The 22,858-nt window shown below is 35.3% G+C and overlaps 1 protein-coding gene across 3 annotated transcripts; it reads left to right on the forward strand.

The window, feature by feature from the left end:
- The first annotated feature begins 107 nt into the window (after positions 1 to 107).
- Positions 108 to 22,786, forward strand: LOC112573220 (jouberin-like). 3 transcript variants are annotated; one of them, XM_025253386.1, is made up of 32 exons: positions 108 to 160; positions 1,323 to 1,389; positions 1,761 to 1,824; positions 3,397 to 3,541; positions 3,721 to 3,859; positions 4,675 to 5,260; positions 6,211 to 6,250; positions 6,588 to 6,795; positions 7,233 to 7,328; positions 7,608 to 7,701; positions 8,073 to 8,153; positions 10,061 to 10,159; positions 10,378 to 10,503; positions 11,276 to 11,472; positions 11,649 to 11,703; positions 12,017 to 12,132; positions 12,364 to 12,532; positions 13,055 to 13,199; positions 13,488 to 13,540; positions 13,869 to 13,963; positions 14,210 to 14,343; positions 14,639 to 14,779; positions 15,639 to 15,720; positions 16,127 to 16,247; positions 16,682 to 16,816; positions 17,005 to 17,137; positions 18,294 to 18,358; positions 18,960 to 19,022; positions 19,226 to 19,389; positions 19,570 to 19,613; positions 19,979 to 20,070; positions 20,425 to 22,786. In XM_025253386.1, exons 1-30 carry the CDS (start codon positions 148 to 150, stop codon positions 19,571 to 19,573), a joined length of 3,630 nt encoding a protein of 1,209 aa, XP_025109171.1. In that variant the 5' UTR covers positions 108 to 147; the 3' UTR covers positions 19,574 to 19,613; positions 19,979 to 20,070; positions 20,425 to 22,786. The 3 variants fall into 3 exon arrangements, with proteins under 3 accessions (XP_025109171.1, XP_025109172.1, XP_025109173.1); XM_025253387.1 differs by having other exon boundaries at positions 20,428 to 22,786; XM_025253388.1 differs by having other exon boundaries at positions 109 to 160; positions 3,739 to 3,859.
- Positions 22,787 to 22,858: the final 72 nt, after the last annotated feature.

Below are 22,858 nucleotides of genomic sequence, written 5' to 3' on the forward strand. Positions count from 1 at the left end.
AAACCAAAAGAATTCAGTTTGAACTTGTACTATTGTACCACGGACTTGTATATTATTACAAGACTGGGATAATACTGCACCAAGGGCCTATACCGTTATTACGGGGTTGTCTCCCTTTATTAACCGCGGACTATGTTGTAAACAATCATGGCAGTCGACGGTAAGAATTTCAAAACAAGCTGCTCATTATTTCCCATCATAATTGATATTCTGCATATTCAATGTCTATTTCTGTGAGGATGTATATGGAAATGGGATTTTAATTACGTTTTATCAGTTATTTAAACTTTATTATCTTTTTAAAAGCTATATTTACTCTATCGTCTTGGTCCAGGCGTGCTTTAACCTGTTTCACTATTAAAATGTTTATAGCATAATGACGATACCTGCATTTCTTTTTCCCCAAAAAATTTTCTCTGTTGAAGTCTCTTGTTGAGTAGGAAACTTTAATGGCAACCATGTTTTTTTGCACGTCAAAATGCAAGCGAATAAAGGAAACTAGATTCTACGACTTATCACTTGATTAGGCATGCTGGATTCTTAGACTCATTAAGACTAATTGCCATGATTTTTGAGACTGAGGTTGCTGGTAACAAATTTGGTTTTTTGAGTTTGCAGTATTTTCTGGTCATCTTGTGTTGATAAAGGTATTAAAATAAAATTAAAATAAGAATTTACTCAAATAAAGAGTTTCACTTTTTTCCATATGAAAAGACGCTTAAATGAATGTAATGTGTATGATAATCAAGAGAGTTAGAGGGTACACGAAGAAAATGAGGTTGCTGCTTACAATGAATAAATATGAAATTACCCTACCAAAATTTTTGATTCATAATATTCACAAATTAAGAAACTAATATGCATCAGAAAGTCTTCTCTGTCACCAAACATATGAATAGCCCCAGCAGGTATTGCAGAATCGTCAAACCTTGATTTCTTCATTGATGGGACAAACATTTATGTAAATGCATTTATTATGTTAAAAATACTCCCACCATCACTAAATCTGATCAAAAGATTATTGCTGAACAATACTTAGTAAGTCTGATCTAAAAACAAATAGACAATTTATGTAGAAAGACACCATAAAAGCTATCCAACACAACAATATCAGCATAAACTCTATAGTACTATATGCTCCAAACTACATTTGTAACACATACACCACTACTTTTGTTAACTTTTCCACTCTATACAGAGTTGATTCATGTGAAACATTTAATCCAATCAGTAGGACCAACTTTTCACCAGTGTTACATGTTCTTCATTGTTGGGATTGTTGGTAAGCATATTTTTCTGTTGTATGTTTACAAAAATAATAGAGGCTTCATCTAGTACAAAAGTCAGAGTTGAAGAGCTGCTCCAACAGGTGGTTTCACAATCAACAAAGTAAGTACTTTTTTGAGACTATGATTAGTATTTGCAAGGGCATATGTTTTAGATATAGTATGAGGACTACATGGGAAAACAGATCCGCTCAGGCTAAAATTACAGGAGGGATTAAAAAGTCTTAGATCATGTCAACGCAACATCTCAACAAAAGTGTGAAAAAGCTGTCCCCTTCTTGTTTCCCTTGACGTAAGCCTTTATCGGCACTAAGCACAGTAAGATTCATAGATCATAACTGAGATAAGAAATATTTCTCGTGGGCAAGGGACTGTACTCTCTCTGAAGTATGTGACAAACTTGCATTAGCTGTTAAAAGATGTAAAAGGATGATGACTTTTTCAGCTTAAAATAATTCATTTTTATGACTTCAGGGAGGCAGCTGAAGTGAAAAAAAGAAAGAAAAAGAAAACAAAAGAGACAGATGAAAATACTGTGGTAAGATTACATATTCATAATTTTCTTATTAAAGAAGCACAAAATAGTGCAAATTTTATGTGGGACTTTAGTGACTTGTGTGCTTTTTATTAGAACTTGTGAGATGTTACTACACTCAGAGTTAAATAGAGAGATGCACATTCATACGGTGTTTTAAATTACTTTCATCCATCATGTACTTCAGAGTTTCAAAATAATAAATATCATTAATTGATATAACTTCTGCATGCAGGATTAAGGAGTAAATGAGAATGTGGTCTCACTCATCTTGGTTGGTGTAGATAATATGGGATGCTTGAGGTAGTTTTATGATTACATGTTTATGTGTAACTTTTGTATTCTGTATTCTGTCTGTCAGTCTGCACAAGGTTAAAGAGCACTGAGCTCTTGTGTGGGGGATTTGCTATTGCTAAATTCATATTTTACAAGATTTTAAAGTAATGTTTTAAAAACTACCTATGGCATGCAAATATAGATTGATGAAACTGAAACGTTATTTCAGTTGAATACGTCCTAAAAAGTATTTCACTTACGCCTTTGTGGGCTGTTTTATAACTATTGTTCTTTATTTTTCAGCTTTAAGACTTTATTTGTGTATTTTTTGCAGAGTTAACTTGCAATTTTTGTGTATTCAAACTACATAATTGTGAATAAAAGCATTGTTTTTAAAAAAAAAAGGTGCAAAATAGCATCTAAGCTAAAATAGATGTGCACATTTGCAGTCCAGATGACTTAACTTGACATTGACAGATCTAAGTGACACTACTGTGGCAGTTTCTCCACATTCCCATGCCCTAAAAGGAGACTGCATAGTTCTTTGTGGTTATAAACATAGTTTTAATAATAATAATATAAAAATGCAAAATTTGTAAAGTGCATACTCACACCCCTAAGGAGCATGCTCTTAGCGCTAAACATTGACAGCATGTGAGGGACAGGAAAACAAACAAATAACATATGAACTATAAAAGGATCAACAACCATACTAAACGAAGAATAAAATCAAATACAGGAAACACAAAGAGGAACCAAAGAATAAGAGCTGAGAGTAACATGATATTGCAAAAAGAAGGGTGTGAAAAAGGACTATCATTATGGGAAAGGTTGTTAGGAGTAATGTTTACGGAAGAGGTGCGTTTTCAGTGCATGTTAAAAGGATTCAATAGTGGGTAGGTGTCAAATATGGAACAAGAGAGAGTTCCATTGTTTTGCTGTACAATAACCAAAAATCCTATGGCCATATGTTGTTGTTTTGGTGACAGGAAATCCATAAAAATACAAAAAATCATTTTGCTAAAACTCAAAACAAATCTTGTGTGCAGAAACAGATTTTCTTCATGGTCTCATGTTACAACTGGTGTAGATGACTGTAGCAGATGATCCATACTTTATCATTGAGTCCTTAAAGTGTACACATAGATGAATATATTTTAGTTAAACAAGATGACTTTTTTTTGCCTATAGTACATACAGTTTAAAAATTTTGATTAAATTACAGATGATTCTGTTGCAAGTTTTCTGTATTTTCAAATATTTTCTTTAATTATCTCTTTTGGGGATGTTTACGGACAGCTTGAGTCCCTTCGTAAGGGGAGTGAAATCACAGGTCTGCACAAAGATGAAGATACAGCACTCTTGGCTAATATCTATGAGCCTGACAATAGTCCAAAGAATGAGAAGAGCAACAAACAGCGACAGAGGAAGCAGCAGCAAGCTGGTAATTGTTATTAAAAATGGCCAATAGAAGCAGCTCACTGCACTTCCACATGCAGATGCACAGGGATTCATTTTAGTTAAGTCCGTAAATTTTATGTGTGTGTTTGAGAGTGAGAGAGTGAGAATCATTTTTCAGAGTCTTCACTTACATGAGAAATTTCTTTTTCATTAAAAAAATAGCTTCTTCTTTAATTTCAGATGCAGAATCTTTCAAGACTTTGAAAGACAATATAGAGATTGCTGAATTGGACAAAAAGAAAGTGAAGAAAAAGAAAAATGTAGAAGAGACTTCTTTATCTTTTCCAGCAGATAAAATTTTGTAAGCATTTTTATTATCTTTTGGACCCATGTGGTTACAACATCCTTTTTTTCGCTTTCTACTGTTCTTTTCCAAGTCTGCTTTGGCCTCCCAACTCTCCTCTTCCTCTGAGGATTCCAGTCAAATGCCGGCTTGGCGATGGTGTCAGCTGGTTTGCGCAGGGTGTGTCCTATCCAGCCCCATTTGGGTTTTTTAATGTCTTGGCTAGTGGCATTCTGGTTGGTTCTTTTCCACAGGTTGCTGTTGGAGATCTTTTCAGGCCATCTTATTCCCAGAATATGGCATAGGCTTAGGTTGGTAATGGTCTGGATCTTGTTGATGGTGTTTGTCACTCTCCGTGTTTCAGAACCATACAGTAAGACTGCCTTCACATTGGTGTTGAAGATGCTGGTCTTACTGTAGAAGGATAATGTTTGGAAGTTCCAGATAGGGTTTAGACTGAAAGGGGGCTGCCCAAAACCGGGTCCACTGGTGAGGTGTTGTTGTGGCCCTAAGCTCCTCTCGGAGTAACAAGGACTAAACTAACTTTTATTAACTTTTAGAATTTTGTTGATCTGCTTTCATGTTAAGTATTGGTCATCAGTAGAAAAAGTCTGGATTTCTGTTCATTAAAATAGATATTTGCTATCCTTTGAAACAGTTTTTTTCTTACTTTTTCATGCATTTAAACCAAAATCCAAAGTCTACATTTCAGTGAAAGATTTTCTATAAATTGTCAATTTTTTTCTTGTAATATGGCTAGCAGAAGTAATATAATGACTTTATTGTTTGATAAAAAGTTTGACTTTTTTTTCTTCTTTTATACTTGTTTTTAGAGAACTACCTCCAGCCGACTCATTCAAAACACCTATTCCCAAAGAAAGAAAGAAAAACAAAACAAAAAACATGACAGAGCCACCTGATATTACAATAGCAGATCCAGAAATTCCTGATTCTCCTACAAAAATATCAAAAAAGAAGAAAAAAGAAGAGTTAATGGAGAAAGAAGTTCTTCCTGATGCAGAGAAACCATTGCCTGAAAGATCTAAACAAAAGAAGAAACAAACACCTGATGCGAAAATACTGAATAAGGACACCAGCGAAGCAGACACAACCATGTTGTCTCCCAAAGCAGTGAAGAAAAAGAAGAAAAAACCAGATGAGTTGCAGTCTAGTGATAAAGAAGACTTGCAGCCTATTCATAAACAAGATGGTTTGTCAGAAAATGTGATGACATCCCCAAGGCAAAAGAAAAAGAAAAAAGCTAAAGAATCAGAGCCTCCCGAAGAGGTAAAGCCTTCATCATCAGACCCATCCGTTATTCCTTCTTCAGAAGACAAAAAGAAGAAAAAGGCAGGCTCAAAAATGTCTGCTGAGGCAGAAGAGAAAAAAGTATCAGAAGAAACTCAAGAAAGTGCTGAGGTCAGTAATATATATCTAGATTTGAAAAAAAAAGCTGTGAGGAGTGTATCGTTGCTGTATTCAGCCTGACAGTAATTTGATAATACTGTATATGCATGTGTGTGTCTGTTTTACCCATCTTGAATGAGCTGTTGTTGGTACAAAAACATTTGGGCAAAATGGTTTTCTATGGGTTTTTTTGGTTGTTTGTTTTTACTTTTGAAAATGTCACAAGTTCAGTCTTAGAAAATCTTATATAAAACCACTAGAATGCATTTTCAATTCATGCAGGTAATTTAATGGTCATGTTACTGTGCAGTAAATGGAAGAGAAGTATAATTAATTTTTTTTAATAGTATGTTGATATCTTTCAAGAGTAGCAGACAGACTAAAGCAGTGGTTCTCAAAATGTGGTCTGTGGACCACTTGTTGGCTGCAAGCATAAGTCAGGTGGTCAGTGGCTAACAGCCATCTTACGCGAGCAAAGTGATGTTTAAATCGCCAGATACTAATTAGTCCATTATTGATTTCACACGAGTTTTAATTTTATTGATGCTCATTTGCATAAAACACTCACTTACCAACTAAGTCTTTATGTCACAGCATGAACATAGTGTCATTTCACTACGTCATCCGTTGCCCCTTAGTAACACTGTGCAGTTCCTTATTTTTAATTTTTATGTGTTCTTTGCAAAGTATGTAATTTTATGTTTATTTATTACTATACTACTGACTCAAAAGTACATTTAGTTTTGAATGAAAGAAATGCAGCAATTTAATTTGAAATTCACGGTACAGAGTGATTTTAGGCCTTGGTGGTCTGCCTTATTTTTTACTTCAGTAAAGTAGTCCGCAGTCCGAAATACTTTGAGAACCACTGTCCTAAAGAACACTTTGAATGCATGATGGGGAGAAAATAAATGTGGCAACTGGCATGGTAATTAAATATTACATTTTATTTTGGAAAATAGGGGGATGCGACAGGAAAGAAGAAAGCTAAAAAGAAGAGAGGTAATGTGCTTTTTATTGCTTTCTCTTTTTGTTTATACCATACATTTTGGAAAATAGGGGGCTATAGCATGAACAATGAACTTTTGTCTACATGTGCACACTTTACACATCTGTTTATTTTTAAGAAAAACATTCAGTGTTTTAAAGTACATTTAATGGTATGAACATTGCTGCATCATTTTTTTGAGTAAGAGTCCTGATGTCTCAGAAGCAAGCATCAATCAAGTAAATATGTGCAATTCTGCATTAAAGATTTTTGATTTTATACTTCTGTGTAGCTGATTTAAATAAAAGTGAGCAATGACAGGTACTATATGCAATCATATTTACATGGCAGTTAAAGCCAAGGATGGTGCAGGTGATGCAGGCGTTGAAGCAGAAAAGATTGAGGAAGCACCTGCTGACATCCCAGATGCAGGCGAGGTGCTGGCTGTCATGATACATCGCACAGACAAACTAAAAAATGACTTTAATATTTTGCATCCACTTGTCCGTGTTCACATTGTGGATGAAAACACTGGCCAGCATTTCCCCAAGCAACACAAGTGAGTAATATGAGATCTTTCTAGACATACCGAATAAGTTGACATTGTTTTTATTTTAGATTTTATTAACAGCACAGCTGTATTGTTTGATCGACAAAGATTTTGGAGATTGTTACTCGAGCATAAGTTTTTTCAGAAATACTACACTTCCTGTACATACTGTGATTTTTGTTTTCATTACATGTGGCTTTCATTACATTACGTATGGTTTATTTTGTCATATTAGTTTTATATATATATTTTTCTATAAAAGGTATTTAAAATTTTTATAATTGTAAGGAGATTTTCTTACCTGTTTATTTGTCAGCAAAGATTTTTCATGTGACCCAGGAATCCTTATAAGATGGTAAAGAGATTGTCACAATCTGAATTTTTCTCCTTTGTGTTCATTTACTTGATGAAATTTAGTTTTGCACACGACCCTTTCTGCTTCCCAGGGAGAGAGCTGTAACATCTTTCTATGAGACATCACATGATAAAGTGGATTGTGTGTTACCTATCATGACTCAGCCATTCGACTTCAAGGAAAGAAAGTATGTACATTAGCAGTGTGTTCCACATTAAAATTCATCCTTTGAAAGTGTACCAGTGAGATTAAGAAGTATTTTAAAAAATATTCTTTGTTCAAAGGAACTCAGCTTGTTTTCAACCATTAGTGTTTGTTTAGATATCATTATTCACTTGTTCAGAACTTATTACAAGTTTTAATTATCAGGCATTAGCAATGTCATAATTCATTTTGGGTTTTTTTTAAATATATGTCTTAATGCTAATATTTTTCATATACTAAATATTTTGTTAAAAATCTCCAGATCAACAATACCTGCTTGGGAGGAGTTGTTAATTTTTAATGAGAACTACAACCACTTTATCCAAACGACCCCCAAGGCTCTCATCCTTTTTGAGGTTAGGAACAAATTTGTTTAGTCCCTCTTCTTCACATCCCTGTTTTGTCTTACTGTTTTTCCCCTTTTCTTTACATTTTATCTTTTGAGATAAATAAGGAATTTCAGAACCTTTAAAATCTTGAGATTTATTGCTTTATCTGTCTATATACAGTACACATATTTGTTTTAAAGGTAGTGGCTACCTTTATTATATCTTCATTCAAAAGAGAGTTTTTGATTTTGGTTTGTTTGTATTGTTCTTGAAATATAATGACTTATTTATCTTTTTTTTGCTGCTTGGACTTGACTTACATTAAGAACCTTCCATTTAGTCTTAAGCTTGGGTACTAGTTAGATATGTCTGATTCTTGTGGCTGTGATGTTTTGCAGATTCTGGACTTCACAAGCATGAATTCTACTAACAATAGGCAAGAAACTGGCTGGTACCACATTGCTTGGGCTTTTCTGAAGGTGAGACTGCATCATCAAAATTGTAAACAGAATTAGCCACTTGCATAAGAACTTGCTTGATGTGCACAATGGCCAGTAGGTAGACGCAAGACAGAATAGAGGTTTCTATATTTTATTGTGAGAGAATCCATTTCAGATTTGTTCCCTCTTTCCCTGGTGAGCATTTCCTGTGGCTCTACCCATGTATACATCAACTGTAAAACATTGTTTGCCATTTCTACCAACCAATCAGCTGTTAACAACTCTTCTATCTTTTATCATCTTGAGAACCATCTCCCTTTAATGCCACCAGACAAGATCATTATTGTGAATCAGCCCCTGTTGGTTATACCTGATGCAAGATAGGATTCATCTGAGAGACCAAGTAAAACCAAAAATTGACTAGACTACCCCATTGTCTTCTTTTGTCAAAGTTTCACCAGTTTTTACTGATGATAATGATTTTCATAGGCATTAGCTCAATCGACATATTGAAATGCCAAGAGGGCCTCAGCATTTACTGCTGACCAGCAGATGGAACTGCTGCTAGTTTGAGAATTTCGGTTCCCAGTCACTTAATCCCCAGACACTTCATCCCCGACACTTCATCCCCGACACTTCATCCCCGAGACATTTAATCCCTAAGCACTTCATCCCCAGACACTTCATCCCTAAACTAAATTCTTAACTATAAAAAAATTATGAAGTCAGCGAAAAATTTTATTGAAATTTATTAATTAATCATACTTGAAATTCAAATAATTCAAATTCAAATCATGCTATTAACCTTCAACGTCATTTGAACATCTACAACATTAGTTAAATTCATATAAGCAAGTAAATGTAATGTTTCGTCAACAATATGATATGAAAATTGTTCTTGAGTGTTCGCGAGGTAATTGCTGTTAATCAATATGAAAGGTAAGCTAATGATCGGAGGTACAGAAGACGATCCATTGACTCATATCTCTCAACAATGTTGCTAATTCTCCTGGCTAACTCAGCGTATTTCTTCTTTGCACGTTTCTCTGTGCCGGCGCATGATTGTAGAACAGACGCCTTGTGTAGCTGACAATCCTTACGTAGACCATCAAGGAATTCGAAGGAATCGACGATGTCTTCCTCACATACATAGGCCAGTGCTGGGAGACATCTGACCATTCCACGTAACTCGTCGTCTTCGTCATAGTCACTTCTCATCCCCAGTTCAGAGACTTTGCGTAATACCGCTTGACTTAAGTGAAAGTAACAGCCCGTTACTTTACATGACTAAAAGCGGTCATCGCAGCTTTCTCAAAGTCTGTTACTATAGTCTCTGGAGCTGCATTAGGCACTAGCTCTCTAACTGCACCCAACAATCTATTATAGGTTGCTCTTGATTTGTCCTGAAGAGGAAGTGTCGGGGATTAAATGTCTCGGGGATGAAGTGTCTCGGGGATGAAGTGTCGGTGGATGAAGTGTCGGGGATGAAGTGTCTGGGATGAAGTGTCTGGGGATTAATGTCTCGGGGATGAAGTGTCGGGGATGAAGTGTCGGGGATGAAGTGTCTGGGGATTAAGTGACCGGACACCGAGAATTTCCTACTAAAGAACTAATTAGGGACTATTCCAGGAAAGGAACTCTGTAGTTAGAAGAATACATTCTTTATAGCTTCATAACTTGACATTGACTTCTTATATGACATCACGACTAAGCTAACATTGATCTTTTCACCACTTTATTTGCTGTCATATTGAAAGATTTGTAGTCAGGAATGCAATGGTATCAGTAATCATTTCTTAAGATTTAATTGATGTGTTTTCTGTCAGAGTACCACCAGAAAAAAAAATCTTGTTTCAAGAGTGTATTTCCTGTGATGCAAATCAGAGAATTATTAACAACAACAAAACTTCTGCTATGTTGTTTATTGATAATTTTTTATTTTGCAGATTGTTGGTGCCAATGACAAAATCAATGTTGGCTCTAGAGCTAGACTTCAGCTGTATCAAGTGCCACCTCGTAGAATCACCAAAAGGGATCAAGTAGAGGTAGGGGCACTTCACCTACATTTTCTAAGGAGAGATTGTATAGGTTTCAGCATAATGTCAGGTTTGGAAAACTAGGGATTCTTAAAGCTCTACGTGTAATGTGATCATTGGAGGTCTTCAGATCCTTATTTTATAACAATACAATTTTATTTTGATTGTGCTTCCAGTTATCAATCTTTTAAGATGCTGATTATCAGTGAGGTATAATTCTTGAACAGCCATACCAGTGGTGGAAGATGCCAAAACGAGATCCATACCCATCAACCTTGTATGTCACACTTAAGAACACTACACCACCCCTGGTAGTGGAGCCCTCTATGCGTTCTATGTTTGCCACACAGAAGGTAGGTTATTTCTTGGCTGTTGTTGTTATAAACTGGATCAGAGATACTATTACAAGAAGTTTCTAAAACCCTTTGTTTTATTTGCTTAGTAATAATAAGGGAATCGGCTCTCCTTGATTTTGTTTGTTTTGTGGTTGTGCTTCAATTTGGATAAAGGTGTTAGACCTTCATGTTTACTTGTGCTTCTGCTGTGTTTTCCTTCCTATTCTGGTTTGCAGCATTCTGCATATTATGTTATTTTGAAATGCGATGATATTCCTCCATGCATCACTCTCTTCGGCAGCGACCCTAACCCTTTTTGTAGTTTCATATGTTAACATTTCTTCATATTCTCAGGATTACTCATTATCTTCCCAATATTCTTCTGATGTCACTGACCATATTCTCTGGAGTCCTTACTGTTAAATCTAGAGTAATCACCCTTTACTGCCAGAATCACAGCAAGTCCTGACACTGTTCTTCGTTCTACATCTTTGATACTATTTTGTTAACTTGTTCTACAATCTACATCTTTGTTACTATTTTGTTAACTTGTTCTACATCTTTGTAACTGTTTTGTTATCTTGTTCAGCGCAATGAATCTGCCTTTGGCTGAGGTATTGCTGTTTATAAATTCCCACTTATTCCCACACATTATTATTAATTGTGGTAGATTGTGAATCTCTATGAACAATGTGCTTTACTTCATTCACTGTAGTTTTGATATAGGAGTAAGTTTTTTTTATCTTTTAATTTTTTTTAATTTTATTGTTGTTATTGTTATTTTTTTTAGGAGCAAGGAGCTATGACTTATGAAGATCTCAAACGAAGCATGAACTGGGACACTAAAAATAACAGACTAGAAACAAGACCTATCACCACTTGGACACGGTTGTTTGGTCAGCTGTGTCGAATTCCAAATGACCTAATCCTCACATTACCTGGGTTAAGAAAAGGCTGCTTTGTCATTTGCTTTTCTCATGATGGCAGGTGAGTATGGTAAGATTTGCCTCTTTAACTCAGAGGCTAACCAAATGATTTAATTTTTCAGGTGCTAGAATAGTGTATATTTGTTAGAGTACTCTATATTTATATATATTTTGGTCGTTTTTTCCCCCTGATATTTTTGCATATTTTTTGGTATCTTTGTTTTTTTCATATTTCAGAACTCTTGCATGTGCATGTGGGGACAGAGATGGCAACCCTATCTTACTGTATGAGGTATAAGACAATTTTTGAATGATATGAAATTCAAAATCATTTTCATTTATAAAACATGTATTAGTTTTTCTAGTGACTTTTAAAAATCCATTATTGTTTAGACAATTTTCAAAAAGAATCAGTACATTCTGAATAATTATTTTTATTGTTTCAAGCTTTTCATTTTTATTTCATAAAACGTTTTAGATGAGATGAATCATAGAAAGATGTTTTCAGTGCTCCCTTTAACTTTTGACAACATTTTTATGGTCAGACATTTTCAGTATTTACGTGCCACTTTATGCTCCTGTCTTAAACCAAAATCTTTCTCCAGATTCCTTCAGGAAAACAAAGAATGGAACTCAAAGGCCACTTCAGTCTAGTGTATGAACTGTCCTGGTCCAAAAAGGATACCCATCTTGCATCAGCTTCATCTGATGGAACTGTTAGGTAAGCTGCTCTAGATGTTAAAAATAAATTGTTTAAGAAGTAAGAAATATGAAAACGATAATAACAATGACTGACAAGCCTTTCTGAAGTCATCCCTATATTGTTATTTAGTAATATTTTTACCAAACAGCTGTAAAATAATGAAGGAAAGAGCACTTGTGAACATTTTAAAACTATACCTCTTCATTTTATCTCCATGATTAACATTTCTATTTGTTTCTGTTTGAACAGGATTTGGAATGTAATAGAAGCAAAGCCATTTGCTGAAAAGGTACTCCCTCACCCATCATTTGTCTACTGCTGTAAATTTCATCCCCGAGTGGACACAGTTGTAGTGTCAGGTTGCTATGACCAGGTGATTCGGGTGTGGGACATAAGTCAGGAGGAAGAAAGTGGACAGGTAACTCACTGATGAGAGTTATAACCCTTCCCCTAACAGGTCGGGGTCACCTCATCTTGATTTTATTTCCATGTTGTGGCCATATTTTTATTTGGATGTTAGTATTGAGCCTTCATGTTTTGTATTTACTACAGCTGCATTTTGCTACTCTCACCCATTTTCCAGCTGGATTATATTTGTTTTTCTCTAAATATAAGTGCAATCTGATTGGAGTTATCAGCCGAATTCCCACTCTGATGTATATCATTTGTGTTGGCAATGACCTTAACTGAGTTGCAGTGAATAAAATCAAGCAAAGATCATCTTTTTGGTTTTTGATTTGATGTCACGTCAATTTTCTCCTGATATCAACCCTTGATTTCTGGAGATTTTTGGCAGTTTGAAGTTATTGATTTATGTTTTCATTTTATTGTTAAATGTATCATGAATACTGATATTGCTGTGTTTCTTTGTGTTTTCTGTGATGTGCTTGTGCACTTTTGACAACACAATAGATAATGGAGCTGGATTCTTTGTCTACAGCTTGTGCAGGAAATAGAGGGACATTTGGGTCATGTCAACTCTCTTTGCTTTAATGATGATGATGGACAGAAGATGTATTCTGCTGACAACACTGGTAGAATTAATATATGGAATGTGTTTGTCACGGAGGAAACAGGACGAAGATGTGAGTAGTCTGATTTCTTCAGCATGACCTTTAATAAAAGTTGTTCCTAAATCAGGTAAAATATTTTATAGGGCTGCTTCACAAAATGTTGAAAGTGTTACCCCATAAAAAAATGTGTGCATATGCATAGATGTATGCTTGAAAAAAGAAATCATGAGTTACATTTTCTGCTTGTACCTATAGCATACTAGTGAAAGTGGGGCACTTTGTACTTTTATTTCTCAGGAAATATCTTGACTTTTATGTTAGTGTTTAATTCTCTGGTTTTTACAAAAATAACTTTTACAGCTTTTATACGTGACTGGACGCTTTACAGTTCTCTAGAGGAGCCAGAATTGAAGGTAATCAGAAATCTAGAAGTTCTTTCTGCAAATTACTTTTTACAGAACAATAACTGTACAGTTTGATGTTATGTAGTCTTCATGCTTTCATATTATAGGCCCATGATTTTAGTCGCGTTCCCCAACTTTGGGTAGATCTTCCTTGACACGTTTGCATGCTCTCATCTTATATTAAAGAACTAAAGCTAATTTGGCAAAAGTTTATCATGTTTAACATTGAAACATGATAATTTCAAAAGATACATTTATTTATCTCCATCTGTCCTGTTTTCTTTGAATGTCTTTGAGATGTCTTTTTCCACTTTTTAAAAATTATTTTTATTATTAGGGTGTGTCCATTAGTCGACTGGAGCTACATCCAACAGGAAGAAGACTTTTGGTCCACTGTAGAGACAATGCCATTCGCATGCTTGATTTGAGAGTGTAAGTGTACTGTGAGTGATATCTTGAAAAATCAATGGTTGTCAACCCCACCCTCCGCCACCCATTATTCTATATGTTATTTTTATTATATATATATGTACAAACATAAACGTGTATAAGGAATTAAGCTTTGACTTACTGCATTGCACAAGACTACATGAAAAGTATGACAGATAGAAATGTAGATAAATATAAGTGTTTAATACTCATTTGCAATATATAAGTTGTTCATTACTGATGCTTCAGACAACGAGTTATGCAGCAGTACATTGGAGCTATCAACTTCAGGGAAAAATTAGGAAGTTGCATGACACCATGTGGAACTTTTGTCTTTGCTGGCAGTGAAGATGGCTATGTTTATGCTTGGAACACTGACACAGGTAAGTGGTTTATATGTAGACACAGTAACATTGAGTCAGAGAGTGGGTAGGAGAAGGAGGTTCAATATTTTTTCGTCAGTTACATGTTCCTTTTAAAGATACCAATGATTTTAGCTTTTAGAATTCTGAGTATTATTAAGCTGCTACCAGAGTGTATGCAGCTATCATTCACCAAAATCAAAATGGAAAAACCTGGCATATGCTGTATATGGTGAACCACTTACCGTTCAACATCTTTCTGCCATCAGATTTCAGTTATAGTCTGACATAAAAAAAAATTTTTGTGTTTGTGCAGGTGACCAGGTGGCGAGGTACACAGAATTGAATTACCACAAACCTGTGACTGATGTTGCATACCATCCCCGTGATCACATTATAGCCATGTGCTCTCTTGGTGAAAATCAACCCATCCTGGTCTATAAATATGATCCATTCAGTACGTGTGTAGCCAGTCTGGGTGGCTAATGCATATGTTGGCATTGTGCAGTAATTCAAGTTTTCTAAAGAATTTAGAAAGAACAGAAAAAACTATAAAGAGGGAAGCAGCACCTATCATACGACAGTTAAAACAGCTGACACACAGACTGAAGTAAGACAGAAGGTTTTATGAATACTGACAGACAATAGTCATACATGCAGATATGATAATAATGAGTAGATTATAAAGCATCTTAAATTGTGACAGCGGCTAGTTTTTTTAGTTGCATCAATTAGCTCATTTATCCTTACCAAACTGTCCTGCTCGGATTAAACCTACAAGTGATTTATAGTGCTTGTGTGATAGCTAGAAGCTTGTTATTGGTTCCATTGTTCCAACCCCCTACAGTCAGGGCAAAACAGGGGAAGCAGATATCTGAGTGTTTAGAGCGCTGGCATCCAAACTGAGAGCATGCTAGTTCCGTACCCAAGTCAGTACAGTAAAGTTCGCCCAGTCAACCCAGCTGGCGGGAATGGGTTGGGGAAGGTAAGGCAGCAAGGGAGAGGAGATGGGCACTGCCCTAAAGTAAAACTAGCCCCAAGAAAAGTGAGATCTCTAACACCTCAAACCCCCCCATGACCTGATGGCAAGATGGCAAGATGGCTTTTTGCAGTTCAACTATCCATTAATCTTATTTGTAAAATATTGAAATATTTCCTTTAATAGAGTAATTAAATGTCCATAGAAGTCAAACAGGAAAATGTATGGTTACAAATGGTCAGATGTGAGTAAGCAAGTAACCGCATACTCCGAGGAAGATATATGAACAAAGGAGTAGTGTATGAACGGTTTTTTTTTTTTTTTTTTTTAATCACAGCTGCACAAGTAGATGCAGGTGTAACATCTCGTGGTCCAGTTGAAACAACAGAAGTGGAAGACCTTGTGACTGGACGTAAAAGGTTTGGAAGTATTTTAACCTTATCTGAAGTGACTGTCTTTCATGCTTTTTCTTGTGTTTGGGATGCCGGATTTATGTTTCTTGAAAGGATTTTCCTAAGTTATCAGACAGGTATCAACACTGTAAATTCTTAAGATTGTAATATGGTACCACAGACTGAATTCCTTTTCTTTTGAGAAGTACAGAAATATACCAGAATAATACAGCTAACTGATGGCTACTTTCCACGCTGAATGATTGCTCTCAGAAATATGCCAGGGATGCTTTGACTGACACTGCAATCAGTCATTTTAGAAATGGTATCTTATCATTTTTGTTTCAATGTTGATGATTTTAATAATAATTCAATTTAGTTTTACTTAAGATTGTTCATATGTGCAGCACTATGAGCTTTGAAATTGTTCTAGCCCTCTTTTGGATGAAGGGGAACTGTTATCTGCAAGGTCAAAGGTCATGACACAAGATGAATTCCAGGCTCACGAGACAGCTCGGTACCAGCGTGTCATGAAGAAACTTGAGTCTGCGACAGTGAGTACATCAACATTAGTACAGGCTATAGATTTAGTTAGATTTAATTTAAAGGTAACAGTGAGGACTTCCATAGCATAGCAACCAGGAACTGTAACTGTAGGTGATTCACTTTGTCGGGGGCAGGGCAAATTGAACATGGATCTGGGACTGTCGTTTTGCTGCTACTTTCTCTGATAAATAAGGCTTGTGAGTTGTCATGATTTCTGGTTTTTGTGGACTATAAATTGGCAGCAATCTTTTCTGAAGTTAAATGCATAAACCACCATGCATTTCACCAGATTAAAGAGGAATTTATTTTCCTGCTGAGTATAAGCAGAATCAAACAGTTATTGTCTTAGCTGTCAGGATCATCGCCTGTATATACTCATAATATTGCCTCTGTAGGAAGCATAAAATGAAATTACCAGTTCAAACTTGCTACCTTATCACAGATGCATATGAGTCAAATGCCTGGCATGGTCACGCCTGACACTTCTCATCGCTTTGACAGCATTGGGCGCTCTGGAGCTGTCTCCTCATGGAGTGCCACAGACTCAGGGTCTTATATTGCTACTCCTCGCTCAAACGTAATTTTGTTTTTTGCTGCTTTCTAAGGTGTATATATATATATTTTTTACATTTTCAGCTCTTTAGTTTATTGTTAACATTTGTGTTCATAATGAGAATTTCACAGCTAGTTTTAAAGCTAATCTGAAAAAGGACACATTTTTGGCAGAGCTAATGATTGTTATGTCCATGCTGTATAATGCTGCAGATGCCTTCACCAGGACTGATGTCACCTCATGCACCACAGACAGCATTGACCACACTGCAGTCCCAACAGCTGACATTGCAGAATCGCTACTTAAAACAGAGTGACAGTGGCTGGAGACCAACTTACTCAGAAGGTCAGAAAATGCAATACAGTGCTTTTATGTAGCACTTTTCCCCAGCATCAAAGCCAGGCTCAAAGTATCTTACATTCACCACAATACATTTTAAAAATAACTTTTACACCAATTTTGAAAAGGTCCAGTGAAAGCATCTGGAACAAGCCTTTTTTAATTCTTACTGATATGGAGAGGCTTAGGGTGCTCTGCAACTTTGTTCTAGAGTGTTACAAAAACTTGCTGATCAAATGCAAATGTATTGCAAAGTAAACTTGTTGTATATCAAGCTAAAAGAAATGAATAAACATTTATGATACTAAAACGAAAAAGCTAAAGGAAGCATTTGATTTTAAATATCTTTGAGTTAATTATGAATAGCAATTTTCAGTGCAGTCTACTAACAAATAAATATAAACACCACAAAGAGGAAAAAAAAAATGTATACTTTTAGAAAATACATTACTGACATAAAAAGGTTCAAGTGCATTCAGTTATCTATAGAATACCACATTTTCTTTTTTTTACAGAATATTTAAATTTTATCCCTTTAATAACTATTTTACTTTCTCTACACAATAGTGCTACACAAAGGATGTATGTGAAAATCCTGATGACGCACTAAACATTATGACAAAAACACGCTAAACAAATTCCAAATTTTATAAAGATTCTAAAAAAAGGCATCTACAATTAAAATGAGAATGTTCTTTATGTAAAAATTTGTGGAAAGTACTCTGTTTGAGACGTTTTAAATATTGTTAAGAAGTCACAACTTCTTGGTTGCATGGGTTATGAGACAAATCCATTACCTATATCTCCCTCGTTATCATTTTTATAAACTTGAATCCAATTACAAAAAATTTTAATAATTGTTAAGTGCTCCTAAAGCAGGAACATAAGTTTTAGTGGCTTTTAATAGTGGGTGAGTACAGGATCCTATTTTTGAAATCAAGGGAGCCATAGTGAAAGTTAATCTTTTAAAGTATGCTCACTTTAGTACTCCCAACATGAGGGGCTAATTGATAGCTCTCAGTAGTATTCATGATGAAGGATGAAACATCTTGGGTTTTTTCTGGTGATGTGTTTATTCGTGTTTTCGTGCTGATCAGTGGTTGTCATTTTATTCTAGACATTGACAGAAGTCAGTGTTAAATATGTTGGCTCTTGATTTCAGTGGGGCGACATGGCAGCAAAGCTCCAGTTATCTATGGGAGACCACCACATATTTCTCTTGACACCGTAAGTAATAGTTATGCATGTTTCTTTGCAAAAAGTCCATAATATTCACAGCCTTCTCCCAAAATGAATTGTATTTGTGGCCTGATAGTACTATTACTGGCTGCTCTCAGGTGGTCTGAAACTGGCCACATACTGTATGTGTGCCACTGGTCAGATAGAAGGATGGTAACTGTAGTTACTGACTGGTGATGTACAGACAGTCGAATCATTGAGAGTAACACAAGGTGGCCAGCAGAAAATCTTAGAGGGTAGAGGTGCTTTAGGAGAATGGGTGTAAAGGGGATACTAAGTCACTCAAGAGAAATGCATGGGATGGGATAGTTCCCCATAATGACTAGATGGATAAAGGTAATGGCACCTGGGTAATCTGCTCAGGAAAGTCATTCTACTCGCTGACTGTTTAATCTGCATCTTCTTCACCATGTATTTGTTGTTACCTTCACAACCACTTATATTAATGTGATTTATAGGGTTTCATTTTCAAACAAATTCATTATTTTTTTCAGGTGATATATCTTTCAAGAACATATATTTCATCTATTTCATGGCATATTTTTATTTTAGCAATGCTAACTTTTAACATTACTTTATTCTTTCACAGTCAGGTGGCAAGGCACAGTTCAGCTTCCAGTCTCCACTTGGCAGTACTAAAAAACATACAAAGGTAAGAAAAATAGTTCTTAGATTTTATGCATGGTTGGTTCTGACAGTGGAACATAACTTTTTCTACATAATTCCTGTCTTATCTTGGCCTTCTACCAATGCTTGAGAGAGTTATTAGATATAACACTTCACAAGAAGTATAATGACAATTTTTTTAATCTTCTGGAGTATCTCTTGGGTATCTTTTGTACCTTCTTTGGGCAGTGTGTGGTTTTGTACGACTACCGAGCCCAGCGGTCAGATGAGCTAACAATCTTTCGTGGGGACATTGTTCTTCTGCTTTACAAAGACAGCGACACCTGGTGGATGGGAGAGCTTGAGAATGGGCAGCAAGGTTTCTTTCCTGCCAACTATGTCACCTTATGCAGGTATGTAAAAGATTTCCTGTTGCTGTTGCTGGCCTGCATTTAAATATTGTTATTTATGACCATAAATTAAGTTATTATCTTTGGGGACATATAGCATGCAAGGAGATTATAATAATGTGGTATTTATTTACATATATTTTGTCAGAAAACCTTATTTTCTTATCCATTTTTTTTAAATAGATGAAGATGACAAAGGACCATCAAATGATAAAGGAAAGCATACAGTAAGCCCTCATGTTACCTGTTACACTTTCTTTTATATTACATCAGTGCTGTTGTCTTAAGGGTGTGTGTGCATGCATGTGGCAAGGTGGCTTTCCATGCGTGATCCTTATAGATAATATAACGTAGTATCATTACCATGATTCTTATCATGTCATGCTCTGTATTCTTTCTGTTATTGTTGCCTAAAGTTCTTAATGCTATTGTTACTATAGAATATATCCTGAAATCTTTCAGGTACTGTAATTTTTGTTGTAAACATAATCACCATGGATTGCTGCCAGGGAAAATTCTTGTATGTTTTATTACAAGTCTTCTGTTACCATGACAGGCCATGGTCACATTAGTTCTTGTTGCTTTGTTTTAGTACACAGCCGTGAAGACCAAAGATGGAGATCTGAAATTCTTATCAGGTGCTGAAGATGAGGATTCTGAGGCAGAGGCAGAGCCCCTTTCAAGGTAAAACAAAAACTTAGTTGTGTTGTTAAGAAAAAAAGCAAACTGAGTTAAATATTTCTTTTTTAGTCAGAATATTTACTCAATATAAAATGGCTGGCATATTCAGAGAAAATAATACTATTTTAAAATATCTTATAATGCTTGAAGATGTCAGTGAGATTGATGGGGTTTTTCATTTATAGTTATTCTAATGGCAAGTTCATCAATGTCTGTCTACATGAAGGATGCATTAATTAGTCCATCATCACAATGCTAGTTTCCCTCAGCTTAGTCCCCACAAATTTTGTAAAATATAGCAAATCTACAATCTTTTATTGAAAAACTGATATAAGGCAATTTTTGTTTTAAATCCAGTAGTCTGGCAAAGAACAGAGGCGGAGGCAAGACAACAAAGAAGGTGCATTATGCTGAGACTTCATGAAAAAGAATGAGTGAGATAAGTGAGCACTGAAATGCAGAAGACAGACCATGTATGCGGTGTTTTCTAACTTATGGAGCACACCACACCATTCAGCAGAAAACTGCTTTGTCTTCCTTGGATTTTAAATTAAAAGGTTTTTGATATCACATACTACAGACAAGACAAATAGCTGTAGAAGAAAGCTTCCAAGGATGAAGGATATTCTTATAAAATGCACCAGGAAGGTTGACAATTTCACTCATCATGCTACACTGCTGGAATAGACAATTTGTGCTGTCAAAATTGTGTTTTTCACTTAATTTCATGTTCACACTATTTATATTATTTTCATACCTCCAAATATCTGTTTAGAGCTTAACCCTATTTTAGCAGTGGGAGATTTCAGTCAACCCTGCTTCTGTAAGTTATTAATAGCAACATTTTTAGGACTGATTTTTCTTATTTGTTTTCAGTTTCTAAAATTTGTAAGTTGTCTTTAGCTTTTTCTTAGTTGTTATATGCTGGAGAAAATGGTGTCAGATGTATCTCCATGTGCCTTTGCTGTTTTTTTAATAAATAATGACACCAATCCTTGCATTTTTACTCCAATTTTAAGTCCAAGTCCAAGTTCTTAAAACGGTGGTTTTTAGTAAAACTAAAAGTGGTGTTTATAAATGTAGATTTTGAAACTAAATATACAAAGATTCTATGGTCTAACAATTCACCTCCGTCCATTTAGCGCCATAAATTCTTTAGTTTTTGTATTTATTGAGAGAAAGAGACAAACAGAGAGAGTTTTTGGATTTCTCCACACATTTTTTTTAAATTTCTGAAATAGTACAAAGATTGTGTGTGTGTGTGTGATTTGTGCATTAAGCACTCTTGTTCTTATGTTCCTCTAAATTATTAGATCTAGACAGATGGATATAGCAGATTTCTGCCCTAATCTTTTCATCTACTTATGTGCATATTTGAACATATATCGTTTTGTTTCTATCAATCATAAAATTGGTTATGAAGAAATAGGAGCATACTTTTGTCATGGCATGCTCAGTCTGGTCAGTTCTCGTCTGCTTTTATGGAAATTAGTTACAAGCAGGCAAACCCACCATGGAATTATTAATTCTGTTTACCTGCACTTCATGTGATTTTTCCTTATGCCCTGTGGTGTTTAGTGCTTTAGAATGGGTAATTTCCTCCTATATACATGAACAATACAGCATGAGATTCAGGGAGACCTTCACATCCTCGCCTTAAAAAGGGACAACTGTGATATGTACATAAAATAAACATGCTTGGTTATTAATTTTATTTTTTTTTTATACATTTTTCCTTTAAACAGAATTGTTATTTATCATAGTCTGGGTGCATGCATGATGTGTTTGTGTCTGTATGGGGTGGATGGTAGAGGGAAATGAGGGGGGGGGGAAATTGATGTTTTACGCTGAGCCAGCAACTAAGGCTATATCACGGCAAGGCAGCTAGCCCTGGAAACAGATGTCACTTGCAGAGAAAGAACAGCGTGCACGAGACGAGAGCTGAACCCAGGACAGACAACCTTCAATGTATTGGTGACAGGCGTTAACCGTTACGCCACCGGACTGCTGGCTAGAGGGGAAGGAAGGATGGAATGAACACGTAAAGTAGCTTCTCGTTTCCCTCCAAATGAACACATTGGGAACAAATCATCATAAACAACAGCATTGATCGAGTGATGACTAATTTATAAAAAAGAAACTGTCCATAATTATTACCTGCATTTAAAATAATGTTACTGGATCAGGTTACATTTACTGCATAATGTATGATATTCTTACATCCCTCTAATCTTACAAACATACCTTTTGAAGTTGTGTGACATTTTGATATGAATCAAAATTCTCAACATTTTTTTTAGACTTAAATATGTAAAACCTATATATATATAGATTGTATAAAACATATATATCATAGGAATGGCGTTATTTAAAATAATTTTCAGTATTTACTTTGTTACTATTATAGTGCATTCTCCTATGCTAAAAATTATTTTTCTTCAGAAGTTTATTTTCAGCTTTTCAAAAATGTTAACATCTTATACAATGCAGTTGTATGTTGCAATGAGACGTTAATATGCTACTGATTGGCCATATTATTAAATCAGTTTTGGTCAACCAACAATCTAATGAACTGACCTTACTTTATGAGTAATGCTGTTATGGCACGTGCATATTTTGAAGGTATATGTAGTCTGTGTATTAGTTATAAAAGCATGCTTATGATTTTATTTTGTGACATTTTGCTGTTGCATAAAATAAAGTATATGAGAATGTTCAAGCTTAATTATTTGCGTATCGTGTGTGCGTGCGAGCTCTTCCGTTACCATAATCTAAGATCTGAAACTGCTGG

Source organism: Pomacea canaliculata, linkage group LG10 (genome assembly GCF_003073045.1).
Source record: "Pomacea canaliculata isolate SZHN2017 linkage group LG10, ASM307304v1, whole genome shotgun sequence".
NCBI lineage: Eukaryota > Metazoa > Mollusca > Gastropoda > Architaenioglossa > Ampullariidae > Pomacea > Pomacea canaliculata.